Genomic DNA, 25,453 nt, shown 5'->3' on the forward strand with positions numbered 1-25,453 from the left:
CTGAAGTCTTATCCGCAACCGAGCAAACTCAACCTCAAGATTCTTCACACTCGCATGGTTTACAATACGGGAACATAAAACCACGCTGTCAATATCGTTTCGAGGAAAGGGAATCATCGAAATACTCCCGGTGAATCCGGTACAAATTGAGCACCTTGAAATATCCGCACTGACAGCTGGGCGACCACCAAACAAAGCCCCTAAAATCCCCACCGGATGAATTAATACGGCCTCTACAATATAACGTGAAATAAAAGCGAGTCTTCGGCAAAAAAAAAAAAGCATAGAGCGCGGTAAATGTGCAGCGATATCCCAGAAATTAGAGCGAGGCTCAGAACTGAATTGTTTGATTCCCACTTTGCTGGCTCAGAGAAGGCGGATCAGTTCTGAGCCCACAAATGGCAACAAAACACTAAAAAAGAATGAGTGCGGACGCATTACATGAAAAGGAAAAAAATAACAGGAGATGTCTCGCACAAACATTCCGGCTTACACAAAACAATATTTTAACAAACGTATTCGGGGAGCGAAGTGAAGGAAAAGAAGATTCGACGAACATAGTTTCTCGACAGAGGAAAGTGAAGCGTCGATTCAACCTGCCCAAAAGAACAAATTCTGATATCGCGACAAAAAAAAAAGAGGTTGCGAAAGACACGGCAACAAGATTGGTTACGCCGGCAGCGTCAAAGGATGAAACGAAATTTCGAAAAACGAGTCCGCTATTGAAAAGCAGGGTGATGGGGGAGGGACGAAGCAAATGGAAACCGCCTTTAAAAGAAAAAGGAAGAAAGGGAAGGGGGGGTGAAATGAAAGCGTGTGAGAGATGGTGTGGACACGTCCCAAAACCGCGTGGGATGAAATACGTTGCAATCATCTGTCAAGAAGAGAGCGAGGTTTTGGGAAGGGTGAGACACTGGCTCGATTAAGGAAGTTGGCGGTCGCTCCGTGACCATTTGTTGGCAGAGGGACGTTGGACAACGTCGGGGCTCGGTGCGCCGCAGCGCTTTTATTGCTTCCGGACAGACCAGCTCTCTCCCTTCCACTGCTGCTCTGGTGAACGAGTTTTCGGGTGGAATGGTGGCGACCCCCCCGCGCCCTAAAGAGAGGCAAGGAAACGCGGCCTTTTGCTTGCCGGGGCAAAGGGATGTCGCCCTGAGCGACATCTCCTGTCGGTGACACTTGGCCTGGGAAACGGGCTTTGTCGTCGCCCCCGCAGACGCTGCCGTTGTTAAGTTTCCCTGATTCCTTATAACACGCACGCCTGTGTTTGACGAACGTGCGTGCAACTTGATCGTGCGCTCTCTAGTTTGCAAATTGTGGCTAAACCAAAACAGTCTTTCGTAAACAACAACGTAATCTTCGTGTAAGCTGATTCCCGCACAGCACGTGGTATCCCCAATTTTTTTGTTCTCTTTTTGTGTACGCGTGCATTTACGTGTTTGTGTATGTGTGTATGTTTATGTAGCGTTCCTTACTCAGTGCCGTTTAAGGAAAGTTGTTAAGTAGTACGAAGCACTACGCGATCGTTAAAACACACAACGTATACCGATAAAGTATGCAATAAAAAATTACAGCAAATGACTTAGCGTAAAATTACGTTTTGCCACTATTAGGCTGCCACTTTCTCGCCTGCACCGTCGATACTTTCACAGAGCACATCGCTAGCATCCGAGTGTGCTTCTCTCAGAAATGACGTTCCATTAAAACCACGCGAAGAATGGCCGGCATTACTGCGTATTCATTCACTCGGACGTTGCTCCCAGTCAACCAATTGACAGGCAGACCCGAAACATAATCTTTCTTCGTATTAACCAAACAGGCCCGTATTCTTGTCTGTGGAGAAGAAGGAAGAATACACGAGTAAAACGTTGTAGATCGCCCTTACTTGATTTAGCTCAACCTTTCCCGTTCATTGACCACACCCCCCAGAATTTATGCGCACAGTGATGTTAAAGCTAGCCTAGATTCCCTTTTTTTCCCCTTTGTGTGTGTGCTCTCGTTTGATTGCAGGCCGCCACATTAGAGAAAATTTCGTTGAGATGATTAGTTTACGTAGCTCGCTGTATGGTGACCTGCGGAAAGCATTATGACGTTGCAAGGAGCGGTGGATTCAGACATGACGTAATTACTTTAGACCAAGTTCACAAGGAACGTCCTAGATATAACGATAATGTCTACTGATAATGCATATCACACATGTGCTGCACATATATCGCGTCCGGCGTATATGGGAAGTATTCAGGTGACGCCACGTGCTACCGGAAGCAAGGCTGTTCGAAAGCCCAGAAAAGTTAGACCCACAATCCGTACAAACACTTCTACACTCCGCGACTACCAGCCGTGGTTGCTCAGTGGCTATGGTGTTAGGCTGCTGAACACGCGGTCGCAGGATCGAATCCCGGCCACGGCGGCCGCATTTCGATGGGGGCGAAATGCGAAAACACCTGTCTACTTATATTTAGGTGCACATTAAAGAACCCCACGTAGTGCAAATTTCCGGAGTCTTCCACTACGGCGTGCCTCATAACCAGAAGGTGGTTTTGGCACGTAAAACCCCATAATTTTTTTTACACTCCCACGGAACGCTTACTTCAACTTAGCATGCATAACACGCTAGAGGAAATAGCGGAAGCACAGGAGAGGGCCCAGTTCATCAGGCTATCTACCACACAAGCTGGAAGGCGCATCTTACAGGAGCTGGGCGTTCCTTCCAGAGTGATCAAAACAAAGTTCTGCAGCATCCCTCGAGAGCAGCGGGACCGCATCACTGTCGCGCCTATCCCACGAAACGTCCATCCAGAACACAACGTGGGAAGACGTCGGGCGCGCGCGAAGGCTCTCCTGGAAAAGGCTCGTGAACGGGCTTCGCAGAACAGTTTCGTAGACGCAGCGCGCTACGCCGACGGACAGACCTTCGCTGTAGTTAGCGTAAATCATGAAAGCCAAATAACGAACGCTATCTCGATTCGGACGACGTCCTCTGAAATCGCAGAGCAGGCTGCAATAGCGATGGCCTTATTGGACAACAAGAGGACATCAATCAACAGTGACTCCATATCAGCTGTTAGGGCCTTTGCCAAAGGAACCATATCCGAGCTGGCCCTAGGGATATTAGGAAGCACAGAAATCAAGCCACACACATTGATCTGGTTTCCAGCTCACATGGGACAGATCGAGGGTGCCCCGCCCAACCTCAACGAGTCGGCACACGGAGCTGCGCGAGGGATCATCAACCGCGTAGCTACCGGGCAGCGTGACGCCGGGGGTACTGACAATCGGGACTCTCCTTCCTCGTACACCGAAATTACCAAGCACTTTTACTTGGCTCGGAGGATCTACCCCCTCCCACATTGCAAACTCAATAGACCTCAGGCTTTGACACTAAGGCTTCTACAGACGGGGGCATACTGTAGGGCTTGAAGGACGGACTTCGGGATGAAAACCCAAACTTGGGAGGATTTATTTACATATTATACAGGACGGGGAGGTGAGCGACAATTAACAGTCGTACTGTCATTACGGGCCGGCAGCAACTCGGACGCTGCGGCCCGCTGCAAGAAGTTCGAGAGAGGTGAATCAGGGAATCAGGGCATGTCCCAGAATCCTCAGGTCTCTCTGGAAGGCTTCTTATAAGCCCTTCGAGCACTGCAAGTCACGTCATGTTTGACCAATGGGAGAGTCCACTCCGATGACGCCACTTGCAGCCAATGGTAGGCGCCCGTGTCGTGGTGTCACACCTGGCGGCTTGCTGCGGTCTTGCATCGCAGACTGGCAATGCACTTCGAACAAAGAGAAGGGGAGGGCTGCACCTGCTTCATTGTCGGATGCCCACCTGCTAATCCCGGCGGCGCACGAACTTGTTGGCATGTAAACTCGTTGCCTTAAACTTGTCTGCTCGGCCGCTTCTCTGGAATGCGCTTTCCTGCTTCTGCATTCCTCAATTAGCTGTGCTGCAATCCGATGTGGTCTGGGGAACTCGAAGTAATCGCAGGAACCAGCTCCATATCTAACAGCTCGTCCTCGCCCCGGTTGTTCTGAATGGCCGGTGAAATCAATTCGCTGGCCATGAGGAACGCTGAAAGAAGCTGCAGGGTACTGGGGTCGAGCCTCGTTTGACGAACTTCGGGATCCTTGGCCCTGGAGAACAGACGTCAAACAAACAAAACAGCACAGCGCTGCACCACGCGTAAGCGCAGGCTCTTCACCCCTGACTCGCCAGACTATTACTGAGTCAAAATCAACCCTGATCTTTTATTTCCCCAATTTCGACAAAACAGTTCCAACCACCCTTCCAAACCGCTATCCATTTCTCCCCGAATGCCGACAAGACCAGAGTACTATTGTTGTTGCAAAACAAAAGGGTCGTTGACGATGCAAACAACAAATGAAAACAGCCGAACATAACTTAAGTGGCCTAACTACACGAACAGCATTTTTCCAATCTATCGCAGTGGCGTACTTATCGCACGTATTGGTGCCACTGAACAATCTGGTCAACCTCACAAGCACGTAATCACAAGCGCACTAGCCTTGTGGTCACTAAACAGAACGCGTACTTGCGTTGTAGGCAAACTTTTCACTTACGCTTACTCACGTTTCTTCCCTGAAAGTCCTACAGGACACGTGACGTAAACGAACAATTAAACTCGCGGGACTTACACACTCCGCAGAACCCTTAAACTAATGCGTCTTTTAATAACTCGTTCCATGCGTACTTATAATAGAAGTCAGAATACGGCTGCCCTCCACACACACTAGCAACCCAGTCATAAAGTCTGCTTCCTTCCGTCCACACAGGACACGCGCTAATGGAACTAAGAACGCTTCTCAGTGCAACTCATGCACTTACTGAAAATCTACGCGCTTAACCTTCGAAAATTCAAAAACACTTAAAAAGAAAGAAGGTTAAATAACATACACGCGCGTTACGATAGGCCTCTCAACAATAACCTTGACCCTCAGGTTACTCACACACACACAAAAAAAAGCCTATCTACTTATTAATGAGCATCTCGCGAGACTACATGCTTACATAAAAACGCGTCTTTCAAATCTCGAGCTTCTCGAACGAAAACATAACCAAAGCTCAAACCTTACACATTGAAAGAAATCCTACTCTCAAATCGCGAAAACTTTCCGATGCCCAAAAATAAAACAAAACACTTCATTTCTACGGAAGGGCTCTTGGCCTCCCTTTCCAAACGCTTACGTCTGACTCTTACTTTGAGTCTAACTCGAGGTGGGCGTGGTCTGAAAGCTACTCTGGCTGCCGAGAGACAACAAAAGGGCTGATTCACTATCAGCTCCCCCAAGACGTTACGGTCTCCTGCCAATTTGCGTCCCCGCGCCCCGCTTTCAACACAAACTCGATTGACCGCGTCGCTACTCCCCACCTGGTCTCGTCCTGCCACCTTGCGTTTCTTCGAACTGCACGCTGAGCTGTGAAAAGAACTACGGAACGACGAGGAGCTTAACTGCCTCGTGCCCTTTGTCCGCGTCCGTGCAGAACATTCTTCGCGGTCCCCCTTTGACAGGTGGCTCGAACGTTCTCGATGCGTCAACATCGTCCGAGACGACCGCATCTTTTTCCTCGCGCCCTGCCCTTTTGGGTTTCTCGCCATCTTTGGCGGCGCTACATTAATTACCGACTTTCGGTTTTTACCGCGCTTCTTTTTACGGCGCTTTCTCTTTGCACTCGTTTTCATGTCGCCTCGTGCCTCGTGCTGGCCGGTACACATTTCGTCGGCCCGGATCGGTCTCTTACCCGCACAGTCTAATTGATTTACATTTAAATCAACACTCTCTCTGCCTCGACTGGCGGACAGCTCAACCGACTCTGGCACAATGCAGCAGGCTTTACTCGAGTAAGACAACTCGCACTCTTGCGAACTGCCCTCTACTACATTGCCCAGCGCACGCTGTGAATCGGCACACAGCCCGTCGGTATCGATCGCTGTCTCACGCGCACAGTCCGAATGATTAACTGAATCATCCCTATCTAGGCCATCTAGACTGGCGGAGAGCCGCACCGATCCCTGAACAATGCAGTTGTTCTCTCGTGAGCTACGGAGCTCGCCACCCCGAGAACTATTCTCAACTGCATCGTCCAGCTCGCACTTCACTTCTGCACGCACATCTGGCTCTACATGGGTGCTCGCTTCTGTCGGGTCAGAAGTGCCCTTCTCTTCGCTAGCAACCTCGCTAACATTACCAGCGACGCACACGCTCGGTAACTGTGCCAATTTGTTCGCAGCTGGCCTAGCTGTCTCCACAGTCATCTGTTGGCACAGCACCTCTTCGCTCTCACTACGGCCTTTAACGGCCTCTGTTGCCACTAAGGCATCGTTAGCAGCTAGCGTTTTCCCTTCACTTATGAATCGGCAGCCAATCTCACAGGCACTACTCTTTTCGTCGGCTTCTGGCGAAAATCTGCTCGATGCTGCCTCATTCTTTCGCTCTGTACTACCTACAGAATTCTCAGACAGCCGTTGTCTCTGTGCCAATAACTGATCACAATCCTGTATCGCTTTGATCAGTGCTGCCTTCTCTCTCTCATACTTTTGCTCAAGCTCTCGCTTACGTTCCTGATACTCCCGTTCGCGTTCATTCCCACGTCCGTGACGCTCACACCTAAGAGTTAGTTCTTGAAGCTCATGCTTCCGTTCATTCTCGCGTTCTTCACGCTGACGCTCACTCCTAAGCTCACGACGCTCTCGCAAACGTACACGACGCACACGCTCCCGTGGCTCCTGTATCACTTCCCAAGCAAGCTCAATGCTTTTGTCATCATTGCCACTATCGTTAATCGCCTTTATGATAGCTGGCGTTTCCATCCGTTCGTCCGCCTCAACTCCCAAATCGTCGCACACCAACAACAAGTCTAACCTCGTCAACCCTCTAAGATCCATGGCAGCTGCCCCGACAGGTGGTTAGAACTGTTTTCCTTAATTAATTTGTGCAAACACACAATGCAACAAACTCCCGATTCCCAGAACTATCAAAATTGAACACACAACCTTTGAGTCTGGCGAATCATAAGGAAAAAAACCACGCGCTCACTTACGGTTACAGCACCCTGCCATCCGGTTCGTTCGTCCGCTGTTGCCGGTTCCTTCCGGACTCCCTGGGTCGAAGGCTCGCTCCTTCTTCGATACTCCCAGTCTCTTCGGACCTCTTTCGACGAAGGCTCTCTCTTCTTCGCTCTTCCCGGTTCTTTACGATCTCTCTCGACGAAGGTTGATTCGTAGCGCTGCCACCAGCTGATGTATTCGGAGGCGATCCTACCGCTGCCAACCAGATGTAGGGGTTGGAGGACGGACGTCGGGATGAGAACCCCAAAACTTGGGAGGGATTTATTCTACATTATGTACAGGGAGGTGAGACGTCAAGTACCAGTCGTACAGTCATTACGGGCCGGCAGCAACTCGGACGCTGCGGCCCGCGGCAAGAAGTTCGAGAGAGGTGAATCAGGGAATCAGGGCATGTCCCAGAATCCTCAGGTCTCTCTGGAAGGCTTCTTATAAGCCCTTCGAGCACTGCAAGTCACGTCATGTTTGACCAATGGGAGAGTCCACTCCGATGACGCCACTTGCAGCCAATGGTAGGCGCCCGTGTCGTGGTGTCACACCTGGCGGCTTGCTGCGGTCTTGCATCGCAGACTGGCAATGCACTTCGAACAAAGAGAAGGGGAGGGCTGCACCTGCTTCATTGTCGGATGCCCACCTGCTAATCCCGGCGGCGCACGAACTTGTTGGCATGTAAACTCGTTGCCTTAAACTTGTCTGCTCGGCCGCTTCTCTGGAATGCGCTTTCCTGCTTCTGCATTCCTCAATTAGCTGTGCTGCAATCCGATGTGGTCTGGGGAACTCGAAGTAATCGCAGGAACCAGCTCCATATCTAACAATACCCAAACCCCCTACTTCTTCACAAGATGTACCCCGAAATTCAGACGACAAATGCATGTGCACTATGCAATGACTTGGCGAACTTACCTCACATGCTCTGGCGATGCCCCGCGTTACGCAGTGATGAAAGTAACACTTCTTCACGCTGGGATGCTGTCCTACACAGCCCCAACCTCGAAGACCAGTTATGGGCTGTCCAACGGGCCCGCGACGCAGCGGAGAGGCTCGGCCTCTCTGTCCCGACGTGGGAGCGGCCCGCTGCGCGCTAGGGCGCGCCCTAAAGGACCCTAATAAAGTTTTTCATCCATCCATCCATCCGTGACTTTCAATATTATTGTCCTAAAAGCCACCTATAAACATAATATTTACTTGCTTTTGATGTTGAGTAACGTGTAATGAAATTGTTTTCCCATGCAGGACATCAAAACGAAACGTCTCAGTTCACATAAAAAAAAAATCTTTTCAGATCTCAAAGGACAGCGAGGGTCGGTAGCCCATTGCTTAGTAAGAACAGTGAAATATTTCTGCTGAAATACCGCACTTACATGACGCAGCAAAGAAATTACTTTATCGAGAGCCTCATTCTGAAGCATTCAAGCGACGCAAATCATACAATAGAATCACCAAAAGAAAACAAAAACATGAAAAGAAAGAACTGGCGTTTAAAGTGCCAGAACTATGATATCACTATAAGGCGCGCCTAGAGGGGCACTCTGGAATATTTCCAGCCACCTGATCTTTTTTACGTAAATTTATTATTATCAAAATTAATTTAACGCGCGCTTATTTGTTTTATAATCCAAACACACGAGTGTTCTTTTTTTTGTTATTTTCACCTCCACCTAAGTATGGCAGCCGCTGCCGACATCGAACCGGGACCTCGAGATAAGAAGCGCGATACCATAGCCGCAGTGCTACCACGGCGGGCAGCGCGAACATCAGAATGGACGTTTCTAGATAAACTGCAAGCTTAGTAAGCACAGCAGCCAAATATGGCTGAATATGGCTGCTGGCTATAGCTGAAAAGGCCAAACAGCGGCACCCGCCTAGCGACGTACGTCCCTGTTGTCAATACAACATCAACCAATTTAACAAGTGACTACCGTTCTACAATGTCACCCTAGTATCACGTCATCATTGATAGGGCCGGCGCTCTAAGAGACGTGACGATGCTATAAGATTACGAAGCATACTACGGCTTACCAAAGCCGACAAGCTTCCGCTAGCATGGAGAATATGTAATGTTATAGATGTAGGCAGTAAACGAATCACCAGCCAAGGTCAAGTATGCAGCTGTATTGACTGATACTGGCGCCTATTGACATAAAAGAAAAAAATATGCCGCTCGTCTTTCGCCGTTGGAACTGCATACGCAGCCACAGGAAACTGTAGGTTTGGCTACGTGAGACGTGCGTTAGCAGAGACTATCCACTCTACGTGCCTTCGATCAAGTTATGAAACAAAGCCTGCAGATCGGCGTTGTCGTTAGGATATCATCATGGTAACCGTGCGTTTTCGTCAAGGTCGAAAAGCAATAAACGTTCTCGAAATAGACATCACACGGGTCGATGCAGGACGAGAACTGCTGCAACGTGACACCGGCTAGATGTATTGCACAACGAAACAACAACAACGCAAAATATAAAATCTGGTAATTGTTTTGTCCTTACGTAGCATTGAAGTTCATGCTTTTGTTGGAAGCAGTAGACGTCCAGCTACACTGCTTTACTGGTGCACGTAAAAAAAAATAGCGAGAGAGAGAGAGAGAAAGAGAGAGAGAGAGTCGGTACGCATCAGCGTGTAACGCGTGCTGTGTAACAGGTAAATGTAAACAGAAATGAGCTATAATGAGAGTGAACTGTAAATGTGCGATTCATGAGAAATTATGAGGATGAGAAGCGAGGAAGTGCCAGAAGACAAAAGAAAAGATAGCATGAAACTTAGCTCAACAAGTTTCATCCACATAGTTAGGGCTTGGTGGCGCACAGAAAAGGAAAAAAATAACGGGGTTAGTTAATTGCACGCATGGGGATAATAGGACGCACGTATTGTTATGTGCAACGTCGGGCAGCATTTAAGTTTTTTCGGCAGCTGAGCTACAGTATCTTTCTATGAAGCACCTCTCTGGAGAAACCAAATGTATGCTAAGGAGGAGGAGGAGGAAATAACTTTATTGCGAGTTCTGCGATTTGGTGGGGAGGGCCGGAGGTCCCGCCTAGTTGACGGCCAGGAGTTCGTGGGTCCTGACGGCATCCTCGGCCCGCTGGACGGCCCATAGTTGATCCTCGAGGGCGGGGCTTCCCAGCGCGGCTTCCCAGCGCGTGCGAAGGCTGCTGCTAGAGGCCGCGTTCTCGTTATTTTTATGTATCCCTCGGCATTCCCATAATATATGCTCCAGAGTGGCTATGGATTCACATGTGTTGCACTTGTCCGTTTGACCTATATCCGGATACATGGTGTGCAAGAATGCAGGATTCGCATACGTCCTAGTTTGTAACTGCCGCGACGCGATAGACTGCTTTTTTGACAATTTTGGGTGAGGTCGCGGGAATATGCCCCTCTGTAACCTATAGTGTTTCGTGATGCCATCATATGTTGTCAGTCTGTCCTCCCACTCCGTGCACTCATTTACTGCACTATCACGTCCGGAGGGTGTCGGGGTGTCACTTGCGACTGCGGCTCGATCCGTAAGCCCTCGAGCCGCGTCGTGTGTGCTAAGATACGAAATTTATCCAACCTAAAATAAAATTGCAAGTAACCAGAGACACGTCGCACTGACTACGAGGATTATTTACGGCTGAAATAGTTTGTTGCGGCCTAAGCGATGGTAAGTTTAATCGAGGCGCTTGATACGCACAGTGACCAGCTGTTAACGAAAGCTGTTGACTGGGAGTCGATAGTTAGCCCTCGTGTTGTCAGATATCGTGTATTTTCTCCTTGTGGTTATTCAGTTTGCACAATATTAGGTAAGTAAGTAGTGGACCGCACGATGAACGGAAGCAAGGGAAAGCCTTCAGTTAAACAGAACTGGTCTAACGTAGTGGCTTCATTTGGGGGCAATCTCAACATGTTCCTAGACTATGAGGTTGATTGCGCTTCACTGATAAGGATGTGTGGAAATAAACATTGACAACATAACTGTGAATGTAATTTCAGAGTTGCGCACACGTAGAATAAAGAAATATTGTAGAAAAGATAACAGCTACAAATACGAAGAGAATTCACCAAGGTGCAGTTTTTTCTTTTCTTTATTTTTTTGTAAGTGCGCGTATGTAGTCTCTACCTTGCCCCCAGCTACCGCAAGAGAGGCTTCCCTTATATGGAACGTGGAATTTAGCGAACGTTCCTTTGAGTTTGAGAACGTTCCTTTGAGTGAGAAGATGCTGCCGTTCCTCAATACTCTAACCTTGTAAAACTTTTCTTGAGTGACTGGTTGGTCAACAAAGAAAACTTCGAGAGCAAATATGGGCGAGTGAAGGAATAAACATGGGCACGGTTAGGACAAGAACATGCAGAACAAAAATTGAATGGCAGCGACTGGGAGGCAAAGGATGTTTGCCGAGCGACAGGAACGTCCACTTGCCCGGAATGGCTTCGGCATAAAAGCGAACGTCCTTCTGAACTATACGTTCGCCACCACCGACACGTCGGCCTCGAGAAGTATGGCTCCTCTTGTATTAACCTACTTTTTATTGCTTCCTTATGTTTCACGCGTGCCTTCTTCTTGGAGTGCGCGAAAAGGTTCGAAAGGAAGAGTAAGTGCCCCCAAGTGCCTCCAGCAAGAAGACGGATCGGCGACAGAAAGCCAGAGAAAGTTACGGAGTGTGGGCCTTGGTTCTGGAACATGATCGATCATTCGGAAGGACTGAACGCCTGTGCACAAGCCGGGGCACAGCATAAACGGGGCTGTTGTACACGAGTTCACTGATGGCGAAGGACCTCAGTTCCCTTCCGATTTTTCGGCCCTCAATCAAGGCTTGCCGTGAATGTGGGTCAAGCCCGAACCTCAAGAGCACGGGGCGCGACGTTGGGAATATCGGTAATGTATGTTACAGGCTCATGTGAGATGGCTCAGAGTAGGGACTCTGAAGTATTGACCTGTGGCGCCCGAGTCGATTTATTTCTGAAGGCTTGCCCTTGAGAGTTGTTAACAGCTCAAACTCGTGAAAGGGAGAGAGTGGTTAGCCACGTGTAACTAGAGATGCTGCAAAAAAATGAAGAAGAAAACTTCGACGTCGTAGTCAAACGAAAGGCATGGTAACTGATGAAAAATTATGGCGTAAGTCATCGAAAATGATCGTCAAGCTCAGCGACAGTTTTCTTGCGTAACCTGCTGCACGATCCCGCGCCGTCCCTGAATCCCGATACCATAGGGACACATCAGCAGACACAAGGAATATCAATCATGCTGTCAAACACAATGTCAAACGATACCCCCACACATTATATCTCGTGATCTGCCGAAACTTCGTAGCAAACCCGTCTATTCATAGTATCCTGGCTGCACCGGTTATCCATCAAATGGCCGCGCTCGACTCGGAGATGTCTGTCGCGGACGATGTGCTCCATACGGCCCTCTATCACTTTAATATATTTAAGACTATATACCCTTTGTGTCGCCTTGGCCCATCTATTCTTGGGAATTGGGTAAGAGTTACCACGCACCAACATCCATCCCACAGGCAGTGCCGGAGATGTCCGTGCGGTAACGTGCCCAGTGACCCAAGTTGTGTACTGTGCCAGACGGCGGTCAGCAACATGTCGTCTGTTCGAGTACGCACCCAGTGGGCCATGTCGCCTGCTCGGAAGGAGAGCAGCCCGCACATATCAAGCCGCCCGGGTTGACTCTAACCCCGGTTTCTATTGTGGGAGGTCAGTCGATGTCTACCCAAAAGGGGATAACTAGCTAAAGACGTATCACTTTAAAACTGACGCTGGATGAATTTGTCTTCAGCTCCGAAGGCCTTATTATATAAAATGCACTACAGGGCTCACGAACTTTCACGTAGAAAACGGTGACTGTAAGGGACGTTTTAAAGCGATGCATTCTTTGCCTTCTCCGTCGACTTTCCTGCTGCTATTGTGACTCGATATGTGCAATTGGTTATGTGTCCGAATAGACAAATGCGGCCACTTCGTGCGTGGAACTGCGCATGTGCCTCTAGGTATGTGCCCGAATAGATCAGTTGCAAAACAGTGAATTGGCAGCTGCGCATGTGCCATATAAGCATGTTTGGCCAATGGCTTTGAGAGGCTATGTACCACTAGGAATCTAATCAAATGTACAAGCAGAACAAGTGGTATGGTATGGTATGGTATGGTATGGTATGGTATGGTATGGTATGGTATGGTATGGTATGGTATGGTATGAAAAAGTCGGCAACTGAAAATTGAAGCAGTCGGCTACGGATAAGAGAAGAAATCAGCCACAGAAGCAGCCGAGTGTGGAGAAAGAACAAAACGGGACCACAAGGGTGTATTCAACGACGACTGTTCAGCTACATACATAGAAGTGAAAAGAAAAGAAGAATGAAGTGAACAAATTTCAATAAACATCACAGAAAGCTATCAATCAATTTCCACATTTGCGTATATTCCACATATGCGAATAAGTTTTTTAATTGTCAAAAATGTTCCGACAGAACCCACTTCATGGTGAATGTCGACGTTAATGCGACTAGCACTGACAGAAGGTGGCGAGACGCTGAATTGCCAAATTGCTCACACTTCTGTAGCCGCCTTCTTGTTGATGTTCTCTTTCAACACCATCTTCTGCAATTTTCTGTTACCGACATCTTGTCTTCTCAATAGCTGAAAACTCCTCGCTCAATGTGCACTCTGCTCCCATTCTGTTCACTTCCTTCTCCGCACTCTGCTGCTTTTGATGCCAAGATTTTCACAGCTGTGTAGCTGGCTTCTTCAATTTTCTGTTGCTGACTTGTTCCGCTGGTCTATCAGGGCAGCTGGCCAGTGACACGTAACCATTCTAGATGATTGGCTGAGAGTGTTCGCAGGCCTTGTGGCACATGTCGAGAGAACGATACCCAATGGGCCAAGTTCTTCCTTTTCCAAGTTATCTGTTGGAGTACACCTAACCTCACATATGCACTTGCCCAAGACCGCGTGTAGGAGATTACATACTGACGGACCTAACCAAAAATGAGTGAAGCTTCCGATGCTAATCGCATTAGAACTGCTATATACGAAGGTTCAGATTCTGAGACCTGTCTAGAGAAAGAGAAAAAGATAAATGAAAGGAAGGGTAAGGTAAGATAGTACTATAAAAACGAAAAACGCATGCAGAGAGATGGAAAGGGAGATTAAGAAGAAAAAAACACATAAACATGTTCAAAGATGCAGAGAGAGGCAGAAGTGATAAGAGAAAGGCAAATGAGGTTAACCAAGGTGTGCGCTGTTGACTATGTTGCACCTGAGAAGTGGAGAAAGGCAACAAAAACCTTAAAGCATATTGATCTCTGAGTAACGCACCCGGGTGAAGGGTGACGTTGCCTGGCGATGCAGGGAGAACGAAAGTAATCAGAAGTAGAACGAAGGTGTGCAAAGCGCACGCGTTTGACGAATACAGTCTCGTTTTGTTTTTTCGTTTTTTCACCACACGTTCACATTTCACCACACGTTTACAGTTCACCACGCGCAATAGTTGCTGACGGATCTTGGAAACGCAGCCGCGTTTTTCTTGCTTTTTGCATAGCAGGCCCACACCGCTATAGTCGCATGATCATCTCTTCTAAGAAAGGTGTGTCGATAATTGCCTCGAAGAGATGCAAATGTCAAACCAGTTGTTATTGTGCAACTCAGAGTCACACAACAGCTTCTTTAACGTTTCTTTCGTAAATTAAGTTTTGAGCAGGCAATAATTCACTGAGCGAAAGTGAGCACGATAATTTATTCGCGGAATGCGGAGAGGGTGGGAGCGTCACGATGTAACTTGCCTGACGCTTAGCACCAGGACTAACGCTTGGCACCACGCAAAGAAGAAAACTTGAGGGGCAATAGCAGCATATTTCTCTTCTCTAACACCTTGTAAAGCGTCTCCAATACTTCCAACTGAACTTTCTGTTGTTCTAAAGCTTTCTTCTATCACTTGCACTTTCCGCGCGCATCCGTGCACCCGATGAATAACCCCGATATCGATCACGGTTAGACCTGAAAATTCATATCGTTTACAGAGCACTCTGAAGGCAGCGATGTCGATTAGCGAGAAACGCCGTCAATGGAGAACCAGTGTTTCCGTGGGATAACACTCTTTCCGCTTCGTCGAGGTCACTGCCATCAATGCCACAATTGAGCCTAAGGAACAGTTTAATATCGTTCGGTTTACGCAGACCTACTCGTTTAAGTCGCCGACTTGAGGAACACGCACTCAGTACGGTTAAGGATTGAAATCGGAGGGTCCGCAACCTGCAGTGCTGCTTCACCGACAGAAAAAAAAAAGAGCGCGTGTTGTGCAGTTTATGTAGTAACGAGGGCGCGAATTATTGGTCTCCTTAAGCAAAAGAACAGGTGCTAAAAAAAGAATGTACGAGATATAAGACACCTGAGAATTAGCTGCAGTGATAAGATAACATCTGCAAGCGCATAATGGGGTCAGTTGACGCAGCACAGTTACAAGTGGAAATCGCTGGCAAAGATTTGCATGTAACAGTTCACCTAATTATAGTGATAATGAGGGTCGTGATAAGTCATGTACGCACAAGAGTACGCTATGCACAACATAATCACTTCGATCGATGCTCTTACTTAAAAACCTCAGTTTGATGCTTACCTTTTACTTCCGCCACGGACAGCACCACAGAAAGCATCCAGAGACGCCAGAGCATCCCGATTCGTTTTGAAGGTGACGGCACGCCGGCGAGTAATCCAGAATTCACCTCGATCATCTTCCGAGTTCCGATCCCCACAAGAGGCAAAAAGGCGGTGCACCAGATGCTTAGCCGCTGCTATCAATGTGACACGTCACAAGTGCACCAAAGAAACAAGTGCACACGGTTCACGTCTGTTCAGCTGGTCTCGTGTTCACGTTTGAGGCGAGGACAACAGCAAGCTTACTGACCCTGCTTTGCTGGCCTCGTGCCGTCTTTAGACCAATGCTCCACGATATCACACTTCTTACGCAGTTATTGTCGTAGACGCGACGATTAACAAAGCAAGATTCTTGCGCAGAGAGCAGCAGCAATCTTCGCGTCCTTAGACAGTTCCAGACGTACTTGAAAGATGCGTCGACGCATCGAAGTTCTCTCGAAATGCCCAAAAACAAGCTGAGTTACGAAGCCAAGACAGGCGGTGTTGGGAATGGTCTATGTACGAATAATCTCGTGCCGTACGAGACAAGGTTCAAGACTGCAGCGCCGACTGTACGCGCTTTCAGAAATGTTTCTGCAAGAATTGCGCAGACGACCACACACACACAAAAAAAACGCTGGTCAGTTCGCGGTCACAATTTCAAATGATCTTGCGAGACGAGAATGCTCGGTCTAGCACATGCGCGCAGGTGTCCTACACGTGTACTCCCACGTCGAATCAAGCTGCGGTCCCAATCAAACGCAGCATTTATAGCTTGCAGAACACAGACGCACGCTCTTAAGACGTGAAACTTATGATAACCGTCGTCACTGTCAAATGTAACTAGCACGTCGCAAAAGAGAATAGAGCGTATGTGGCGAACAAGGGCAGTATGGCTCGGAATAAACTAGCCGGAAAGAGTTCAGCGATATTTGCACGAACGCTGCTAGTTGTCATATCAGGATGACGCCTCCTTGAACAGACAAGTCCATCACACGGACTGTCCTCCGTGTGCCGGTCCCAGAAGCACAATTTTCGCAAGCCAGAAATACAGTTCACAAGACGGCATGTTTCCCCAACTTTCGCTATCCAGGTGCTTGCCAGGCATGGCGACACACACACAAACACAAAGGAAACTAGTTTTGTGAGGTTTTCCGCACAAATGTAGCACTCGAATGAAGAAGCCAAGCTCACAGTCAAGCAGATGAACAATCGGCCGAACGCTTTAGCGACTTCTGCGCACAAAAAGAATTTCGTGAAGCAGCAACCACACAGTTCTTGAAGAGACTTCCCCACAAAGTTGTAACAGTTCAAATTACTCCATCTGGCCGGGGATCTTTTGAGCCACAAGCCACTGTCATTTGCGCACCACGCGAAGCGAGAACGTCGACAGCCCGCTTCTGCGACGGGGAGGGAAGCAGACGACGACAAACCGCCGAGAGGACACGAAGCGGCCGCGAGCCGATTCGAGGCGCAGACGTGAGACGCCGCCGCGAATGCGAGTGACTACTATGCGGTGCCCGAGCGAGGCGAGGAACGGGAGTTGAAGGGAAGCATGAGGGAGAGAGAGAGAGAGAGGAAGAGAGAGAGGGAGGGATGGGGTACCGCGCACGCGCAGTGGGCGAGAGAAGCGATGAGCGAGCGACGGGCGTAACGGCTGGCCGGGAAAGTGATGACGACGACGTTCGCCCGCCCAAGAAAGGAGCGTCGAACTTGGCGTCTCGTGAAATTTGCCGCGCACCGCAGCCGCCAGAGGTGCGGTGGACGCAGAGAGCTCAAGAAAGACGAGTGTAGGAAGTGCTGGCCAGGGTTGCTTCACTCGACGACCCCCGGCCACGCAAAAATAAATCGCCGGGGTTTAGCGTATGCCAAACTTGCACACATTCGTTAATGAGAGACCCCGTTAGTGGAGTGGTCAAGATTAATTTGGACTTCGTGGAGCTCTTTAACGTTAACCCGAAATACGGTGCACACGCGTGTTTGGCATTCCGGCGTCATCGGAATGCTGTCGCCGCGTCAGGGACCAAACCCGCGATGCGCGTTCAAATGCAGAAGGATACATCCACAGAAGTAGAATGGCGGGACCTCTGGCGGAAAATAAATAAGGTACTAACCAACTAATCAGGTTCCTTCGAGTATGTTTGTAGACGGTGTATCTAAGCCGCAGTAAGGTATGAGACTAGGCTAACGGGTGATCCACCTTGTTAAACAATACGAAACGAGGCTAAGGAGGGCAAAAATGAAACATCTTAAAAATAAAATCTAGTTGGAAGTCAGCGCTTGCCTTCGTCCCACCCTTATTTTGTCGTTTTTTTCCTCGTTTGGCACTGTTTAGCAAGATGTGTGTATAAACTTTTCCTCTAGTAACCAATGCCGGAACATTAATTATTCTAGCTCGGCGTACAACGGTTGCATGCACATCAGCTCAATATTTCTTTCGGAATACGGTTCTGGCACAAGGTATGACGTAATAATTTTGCTCTCACCTGTATTCTCCCGAAGCGACTGGCGGAAAACGACAACGTTACAGGCAGCTCGTAATTATTTACACTCTGCCTACGATCGTTGTCTCCTGCATACGAACGCAGGTTGGGATCAAGGTACCCAAAACTCAGCAATGTTTTGGGCACTGTTGTTAAGCAGGCCTTGATATTTGTCCTTTGAAGTGCACAGGAACACGACAACCTTAATATAGACAACTTGCGAAGCGCGCTTTGACTAACAACCGCACCATCTACAAACGTTAAGGATAGACGCAACCACGGACCCCCGTATACAGCCTACGTAATGGCTCGTTAGGGCGCCTTGATGAGGGTGGGGTGCCGATTTCCCTCGTGCCATGCCTGCAGCTATCAACATTAGCTGATATCAGGTCATCATCCTCGTCATCGTCAGCCTATTTCATGCCCACCGCAGGACGAAAGCTTGCGCTGGTGATATTCAATTACCCCCCGTCTTGCGTCGACCCTAACCGCCCAAAAATTTCCCGATCTCACCACACCACCTTAAACGTCTTTCATCCTCGACGGCGTTTCTCTTCTCCAAACAGCCATCCTGTTAATCTAATCGACCAACGGTTATCTCCTCTACGGACTGCCTTAATTACCCTAGTTCTGTTTCTCACCTCTTATTCTCAATTGGTAAATCTAAGCGAATAAAATTTAACGTGTTTTTTTTATTTCTTACATAACTTTCCCACCCATTTAGACAACCCCCTTCATGATCCATTGGGTGAGTTCGCTGCTAAGTCTCGGCGAATCCTCAAAAATGATCATGTGCGACCCTGAAGGGGGTAGGGAATATACCCTAAAATGTATTTCAATATTTTTCGCACTGATTTTTGAATACAACTCTGATAAACAATTCCTTTCGCGGCTGACATAGTACATCGCTTTATTCCTCGTGACATGGTTACTAGAGCATACATTAACACAAATCATATGAACAATATTTTAATAATGATGCAATGAAGAATCAAATGGGCACAATTTCGAGAATCCCTAGAACATTATATGTCACATATGTATATTGGTTTGTGGTAACAAAAAATTATAAATAGAAGAACTACCTCATCTTGTTCCTGACAAAATTTCAGCCCAGAAACAACTTTGAAAGAAGGTTTTTGGCGAGGCAGTTTGCAAATGACAGTAAAGGTTTTGTTCGGCCAAAATGTGCAGACTGGGTAAAACGAAATCAAAAAGTTCGGAGCGCGCTATGTTATATTAAGACCAAAAATAATTATTCAAAGTGCCCTGCTCCATAGGTTTGGCCCTCCTCTTCAATTAGAAACTGTTCTGCTACAATGGCTTCAAGTCATTTTCGCTTTCTTTTTTCAGTAATAAAGATCTAGCGGCCTTCTCTGCGAAGGCGGACAAGGGCTCCGCAGCTAGAATTAGGCCTTTCTATTTTAGTTTTCACTTTCCCGTCTGCTATACTTTCAATGGAAGGTCTCCCGCTATTGAAACGCGCGAGAAAAAAACTTCCAAATGCAGGCCTTCACTCTGTGGTCGGTTTGCGCTCTGCGGCTACGTCTTGAATACAGCGTTCAAAAAAAAAAATATGGGGTTCATGGAAGCTCTCGATTACGCTGCCTCGATGTCCTCCTCGCCCGCCGCTCCGTAAAGGGTGGAGACAACGGCGGCGCCTATTATGGCATTGGGCCCACAAATGGCGGATACGCACGAGCACCAGCAACGCGTCCCTACGGCGTCCGCCAAAGACGTCTGCTACGGCATCCGCCATTCGCGTGACCAACGCCGTAGCAGACGGCGCGGTTCTCTCCGCCCTGTACGGAGTGGCGGGCGAGGAGGACATCGACGCACCCTACTCTCGATGACAAGCACGCGCCCCTGTCACGTGAAGAGAATTCGTTTTCTTCTTTTCTACGTCGCAGATTACAACCAATCTTAATGATGAGCTTCTTTGTACGTCTCGGAACCGAAAATAAACCCAATTCGAAAATGTGTTCCACTGGCGAAAATGGCCAATTCAGCCCTAGAGCTCCACCTTTAAAGAACACCTAAGCAGACGACGCGTAGTTAGCCAACTCTCGAAGGCGGTGCCGAGGAACCGCGATCGTTCTAATCTCACTGACGTCGAAGATTGTCACAGTTGCCTGTGCATGATTCAAATATAACGTCGAGACTTTTTGATGGGGACGAATTAGGCCGGACAGATAAGTATAAGCGTTGTCCTTTAACAGCTAATCTTCATTGCCGGGGGAGAGGTGTAGAGGTTGGTTTTATTTTAGTCTACACATGATATTTATCAAGAGGCTATAAGTATAGCAAACGTGGCGATTTCGTACAGGAGTTCCTTGGTGAATGGGACATACTTCGGAAACATACACGTAGTAGTATCACGCAATAAAGATATATTACAGATAAAAGACAGCAGGGGTGGCGTTGCTAAACGTAGTGACGAATTTAAATGCTTACAATGTTTTCTAACCGTTTTGAGAAAGGAATCGTTCAAGAAAGCACTCAGACAACAAGCACAACCTACTGGTTGTGTCTCAATATGGTTTCCACAAAGGCCTAGCTTATTTCAAACAGGGATAATTACAGACGACTTTAAATACGACTCTACCGTGACGCTAATTACCTATTTTAGCGCTCAGAAAAAGCTAATTCAAACGTAAACACTATCAAGGCTAAAGCAGTCATTCGTCTTGCTAAAAACAAACACGCTGCATAATAAAAAGAAGATTTCGCTCCAGCCAGCTGTATTGAAATATTACGCAATACCGAAACCTGGGGCGTATTTTTTCAGTAAAACGTGTATTCAGATGAGCAGCTACATCTTGTCTTAAACAAAGTGTACCAAAACGTCGGATTGGTATAACGTAATCATCAAATACCACCGTACTGCGCAATAATGTTATTATTCAACACAAGGGCTAATTCTAGGATTCACTACTGCCACCTGGCACGGGGCCACACGATTGAAGATATTTTATACGAAATACTGTGGAAAAAAAAAAGGTTTTTACATGTTAGGAAAGATGTACCACCAAGCTTCTATACTCTATAATTCATTAAACATAATGTAATGACTATGTCTAAAATGTACGACTATCGCCTTTGCAATGTCTTCAAACAAGAAATAAAGAATAAAACAAATTTCCTACAACATCTCGCGAACCTGCAAGAAAATATTGGACTATGGAATACGCGCAACGTCGATCAGCGGATGGTTGCAACACTAGGAACAATATACAGGATTCAAGCATTACAAAACATTTTTCCTCGACCAATAAAGACGTTGAGCAGCAGATAATTAACCATTTAAACTGTCTGTTTTCAAGAAATACGAATTATTTGCCTAAGTACAATGTGCAGTCTAACTTTTGTAACCTCATTTGTGTATTAAATCCCCCGCCTCCAAAGCTTTCTTCGAATTATGTGATGTTATACTGTTGGATGGCTTTCTTTCTTTCCTTCAGGGGGAGGGGGGGGGGGGCGTTGTGACTTTTGTGGCGCGCTGCTACGCGCGATGTTGCGGGATCGAATACCGGCCTCAGCGGCCGCATTTCCATGGAGGCGAAGTGCTAACACACCCGTGTACCGAGCATTTGCTGCACGTTACCTAAACCAAAGCAGATGAAATTAACTCGGAATTCCCCACTACAGCGTGCCTCATAATCATATCCTATTTTGGCACATAAAGCGCCAGAATTACATTTCTTTCTTGATCTGTATGCTGTTTTCTGTGCGATATCGTTTTGTATTGTGTGAATCTTTCTTGCATTTCTTACATTTCGTATATTGCATTCCTACTGTTACATTATATGCGCTATGATGTGTGTATTCTGCTTGCATTCTATGTCTATTATGTTATTTGCTTTTGGAGTGCGCGCGAACATCGATTGCTTCTTGCACATAATGGGCTACGCATTATGTCTACATTTATTATGTCAATTATATCATGTAGTTGCATTACCGCTTTTTGTACTGTGTTTCTCTGCCGGCAAAGGGGGACAGAGGCCCCATCAAGCTGTCATCTATGACAGATTTTTCTGTTTGGGCTTCCGGCATCTTATAAAGCTTATTCATGTCAAAAAGTTGACATACAGACTACGCCGGAGGCGAATCCATTTCAAGAGATAAAGAAAGAGGAATAAACTTTTTTAAATAATGAAACGGAACGCCATAGACCTATTCATTTATAGAACCGGGATTTCAAAGGCGGGCAGAGATGCGCACTAGAAGTGGTCGTAACCCACCACAACAATTCTCATACATTCTCAACAATTTTCATACAACAATTCTCAACATTCTCTAGGCTATTAGGTCACATGTTGCAGCCAGTGCAGAAATCCAGTGGCTTCCAGCCACGGTTGAATTGAAGGTACCTGAAGTAATAGCACATAGAGAAAAGAAAACAGGATGACAAGACGAACAGCATCGTCACCACATTGCAGCGAAAAAAAACGAGGCTTCGACAGAGGTCACGGTAGTAGAGCTGCCACGTTATCAATCAAAAGACATGGTACTTGCGCAAAAAGGGATTCAAGACTTCAGAGCACTTCTTATAGGCCCGTACAAGGTCAAAAAGACTTCCAGCAGCAAGGAATTCTAAAGACAATTTACTATGAAGAAAGTAACACGGATGACTGCAATTGGAGTTGTTGTCCCGCATCATCCAAGGAGGGATGACAACAAGGCAGGAGAGGAAGTGACGCTCCAAACATTCGAAGGCGAGCAAGAGGTCCGAGAATGAGGACGTGGAAGTAAAGACCAGAATAAGCGTGGCTTCTTATCGAAATAATCTCTATTTTCAGAGAAGAAACATTGCAAGGGAGCGTTGCTTCTTGCTTGGTACATACGTTGTGTAACCACGGAGCTTGTGCAAGATACGGTAAACCTCACGTCTCTCGGCAACAGATGTAATACTCGTGTTTCCAGGCTTCCACTGTCACAATGGTTGCCGGCGGCTTCAGCTGGAACAGTGCGGTCGAGTGAAGCGGAGTCACTGCCTGTTGCGACAACGTGATACAGCCGCGAAAGAGACGCGCCCAAGAAGAGTCGCTGTTTCTAATTTGTTTCGTTTTTCCGTTGTATTTTTTTTTCTGAGGCGTCCATGTTTTCCGGTCCGCTGGACCGAGCCTCTTTGCAGGCGAGAAGGAAGGCACGGTATTAACGGAGGCGAATGAAGAGGCATATCAAGCACCGTTTCCACCCCGGTGAGTTCCTCCGGTTTGAGTGCTCTTAATTAATCCATAAATGAAGCAGTCCGCTACGATGACGCTGGTGCGAAGCTCCTCGGGGTAATTACCAATCTATATTCAGCGCCCGACAGTGACCGCAGATGAAGAGCCCTGCGCGGGGAATAAAAGCAGGAGCTGCAGCTTCGCCGGATGACAACAGAATGGCGTCGCGGGGAAAGAGGACAAGTGAGAAAGCACGATACGACACAGATAAGATTTAAAAAACATGTGAAGCATTGAGTATGCCCAGAACACTTCGAGTGTCAGGGCTGTGGCGGTCGCGCTCGCGCCACTGCTTTTATGTGACACAGTCACACCTCAACGTGGTATCGTAAATACTGCTATATCTTTGATTCTTATTTTTCTTTTTCTTTTTTACCGAGACGACAGAAGGAGATGTCGGCGTAAACATATCTTGTCGGCTACTCCTTGGCTCTTGAACATGTGGAACAGCTTTCTCATATGTGGTTTTGTGCACTCTCGCAGTTAGGTTTGCAGCAGAAACGTTGAGAAACAGTTAATGCGCACAGAGCAGCAGTATCACATATAAGTCCGAAGGATACCGCGTCGTTGCAAGAAAACTCTCCGCTAAAATTGTGAACAACATAAAAAATACGGCAGAACTCATCTCTCGATGACTGTCGATGCTAATGCGGTTAGCTTTCCAGCGACGTCGCGACGCATCTTATTTCTGAAAGGAAAAAAATAAAGCGTTTATTTAACATCTGTAGTGGCCGTTCCGAGAATTCCGTTGCTTCGGTATCGTCCCACTTTTCCACGGCACTCGCTTGCCAAGGTCTCCCATCAGAATGGTGGCATGACCATGGCGGTATGACGCAGACGCAGTGATGACGATGAAAAAAGGAAGAAGGGATCACGGAGACGGAATGACAAAACTAGGACAATCTGATGACGATGAGTGTATGACGGCGATGACGATGCTATGACGACAGGATGGCTAAGCGGGAATGACAACATGACACGACCATAAAGCATGACGACGACATGATGACAACGGATGAAACTGCGCTTATTCTTACCCTATACGGCGTGTAATATCATAGAATAATTACGGTTATGCAGCACACAGATCTCGTCATTAGTATCGTGCATTGCTTACGTTCATGTGACACACCGTTCACAAGTAATGCCGCATTGTAGGTTCAAAATCGGTCTTATGTACAATGCCAGACGTCGACGAAGCGATGTGACGAGAACGAAAGGTTATGCATGATACTTGTCGAAAGACGAATGGTGCTCAGATAAGTACGGCACATACCTAAACGCAACTAAGGCTTTTAAGATCTATCGCGTGATAGTGGTACACACTAATCCTAGAGAAGGCGCAAGGAATTGGCCCATACCCAGTAACCCCAAAATGAGGGAGCTCAAGTATAAGAAATTTATGGAAACTAAATAAATTACATGTTATTTATTTATTTATTTATTTATTTATTTATTTATTTATTTATTTATTTATTTATTTATTTATTTGTACCGCAAGGGCCGAAGAGGTACGTTACTGAGGGGTGGACAATGAATGGTTATCGACTAACATTTTATAATATGACTTTCAATGGCTCTTTTAAACTGTCTACGATATGTTAACTTGGCGATGTGGACTGAAAGGCTCTTCCAGCTTTGCGGTATATGAGAGGAAAAAAGCCAAGCGTCGACGCTGTAGAAAAGAAGGTACACGTACACGAAGGTTCAAATTATTTTAAGATTAAACGTTGATTATATGTTTACTCTGTCTTTTGTTCATGCTCATTATTCAGTCGTTTTGTACCTTATTCTTACTGAATTTCACGCACAATTACGTGGTAGTATCTTCTTTAGCGTCTACACTTGCATGACTTTTCTTTTAAACCAACAGGTCAGTTTGGCCGATCCAGGAGGCAGTGAAGTCTATGGTAGAACGTGGCGAAGTTCAGAGCATATTGGGCTTAACTACACCCATGCCGTTATTTTCCTTACTCTGTGGTGAATTTTCGCTTCTTGTGGGTGCAGGTAAAGCTGCTTTCCCGACACCATCGCC

The 25,453-nt window shown here is 47.2% G+C and overlaps 2 protein-coding genes across 6 annotated transcripts in view; both read right to left on the reverse strand.

Moving 5' to 3' along the window:
• The window catches only part of LOC135895752 (adhesion G protein-coupled receptor E1-like), a 513,515-nt gene that overhangs the window by 401,545 nt on the left and 86,517 nt on the right, over positions 1–25,453 (reverse strand). The window contains exon 1 of one of the 3 annotated variants that reach the window (XM_065423907.2): positions 15,691–16,992. The exons of 1 other annotated variant lie outside the window; for it this stretch is intronic. Coding sequence is in view for 1 of the 2 variants with exons in the window: in XM_065423908.1 (XP_065279980.1) it covers positions 15,691–15,805 (115 nt within the window). In the remaining variant the exon portion in view is untranslated. Of the gene's footprint in view, positions 1–15,690; positions 16,993–25,453 lie in introns of those variants that run through there. One more of the 3 variants, XM_065423908.1, reaches the window with a different exon arrangement.
• LOC135895753 (uncharacterized) overlaps positions 1–25,453 on the reverse strand; it is a 169,452-nt gene that overhangs the window by 40,493 nt on the left and 103,506 nt on the right. The window lies entirely within an intron of this gene.

This window comes from Dermacentor albipictus, chromosome 6 (genome assembly GCF_038994185.2).
Source record: "Dermacentor albipictus isolate Rhodes 1998 colony chromosome 6, USDA_Dalb.pri_finalv2, whole genome shotgun sequence".
Classification (NCBI taxonomy): Eukaryota; Metazoa; Arthropoda; class Arachnida; order Ixodida; family Ixodidae; genus Dermacentor; species Dermacentor albipictus.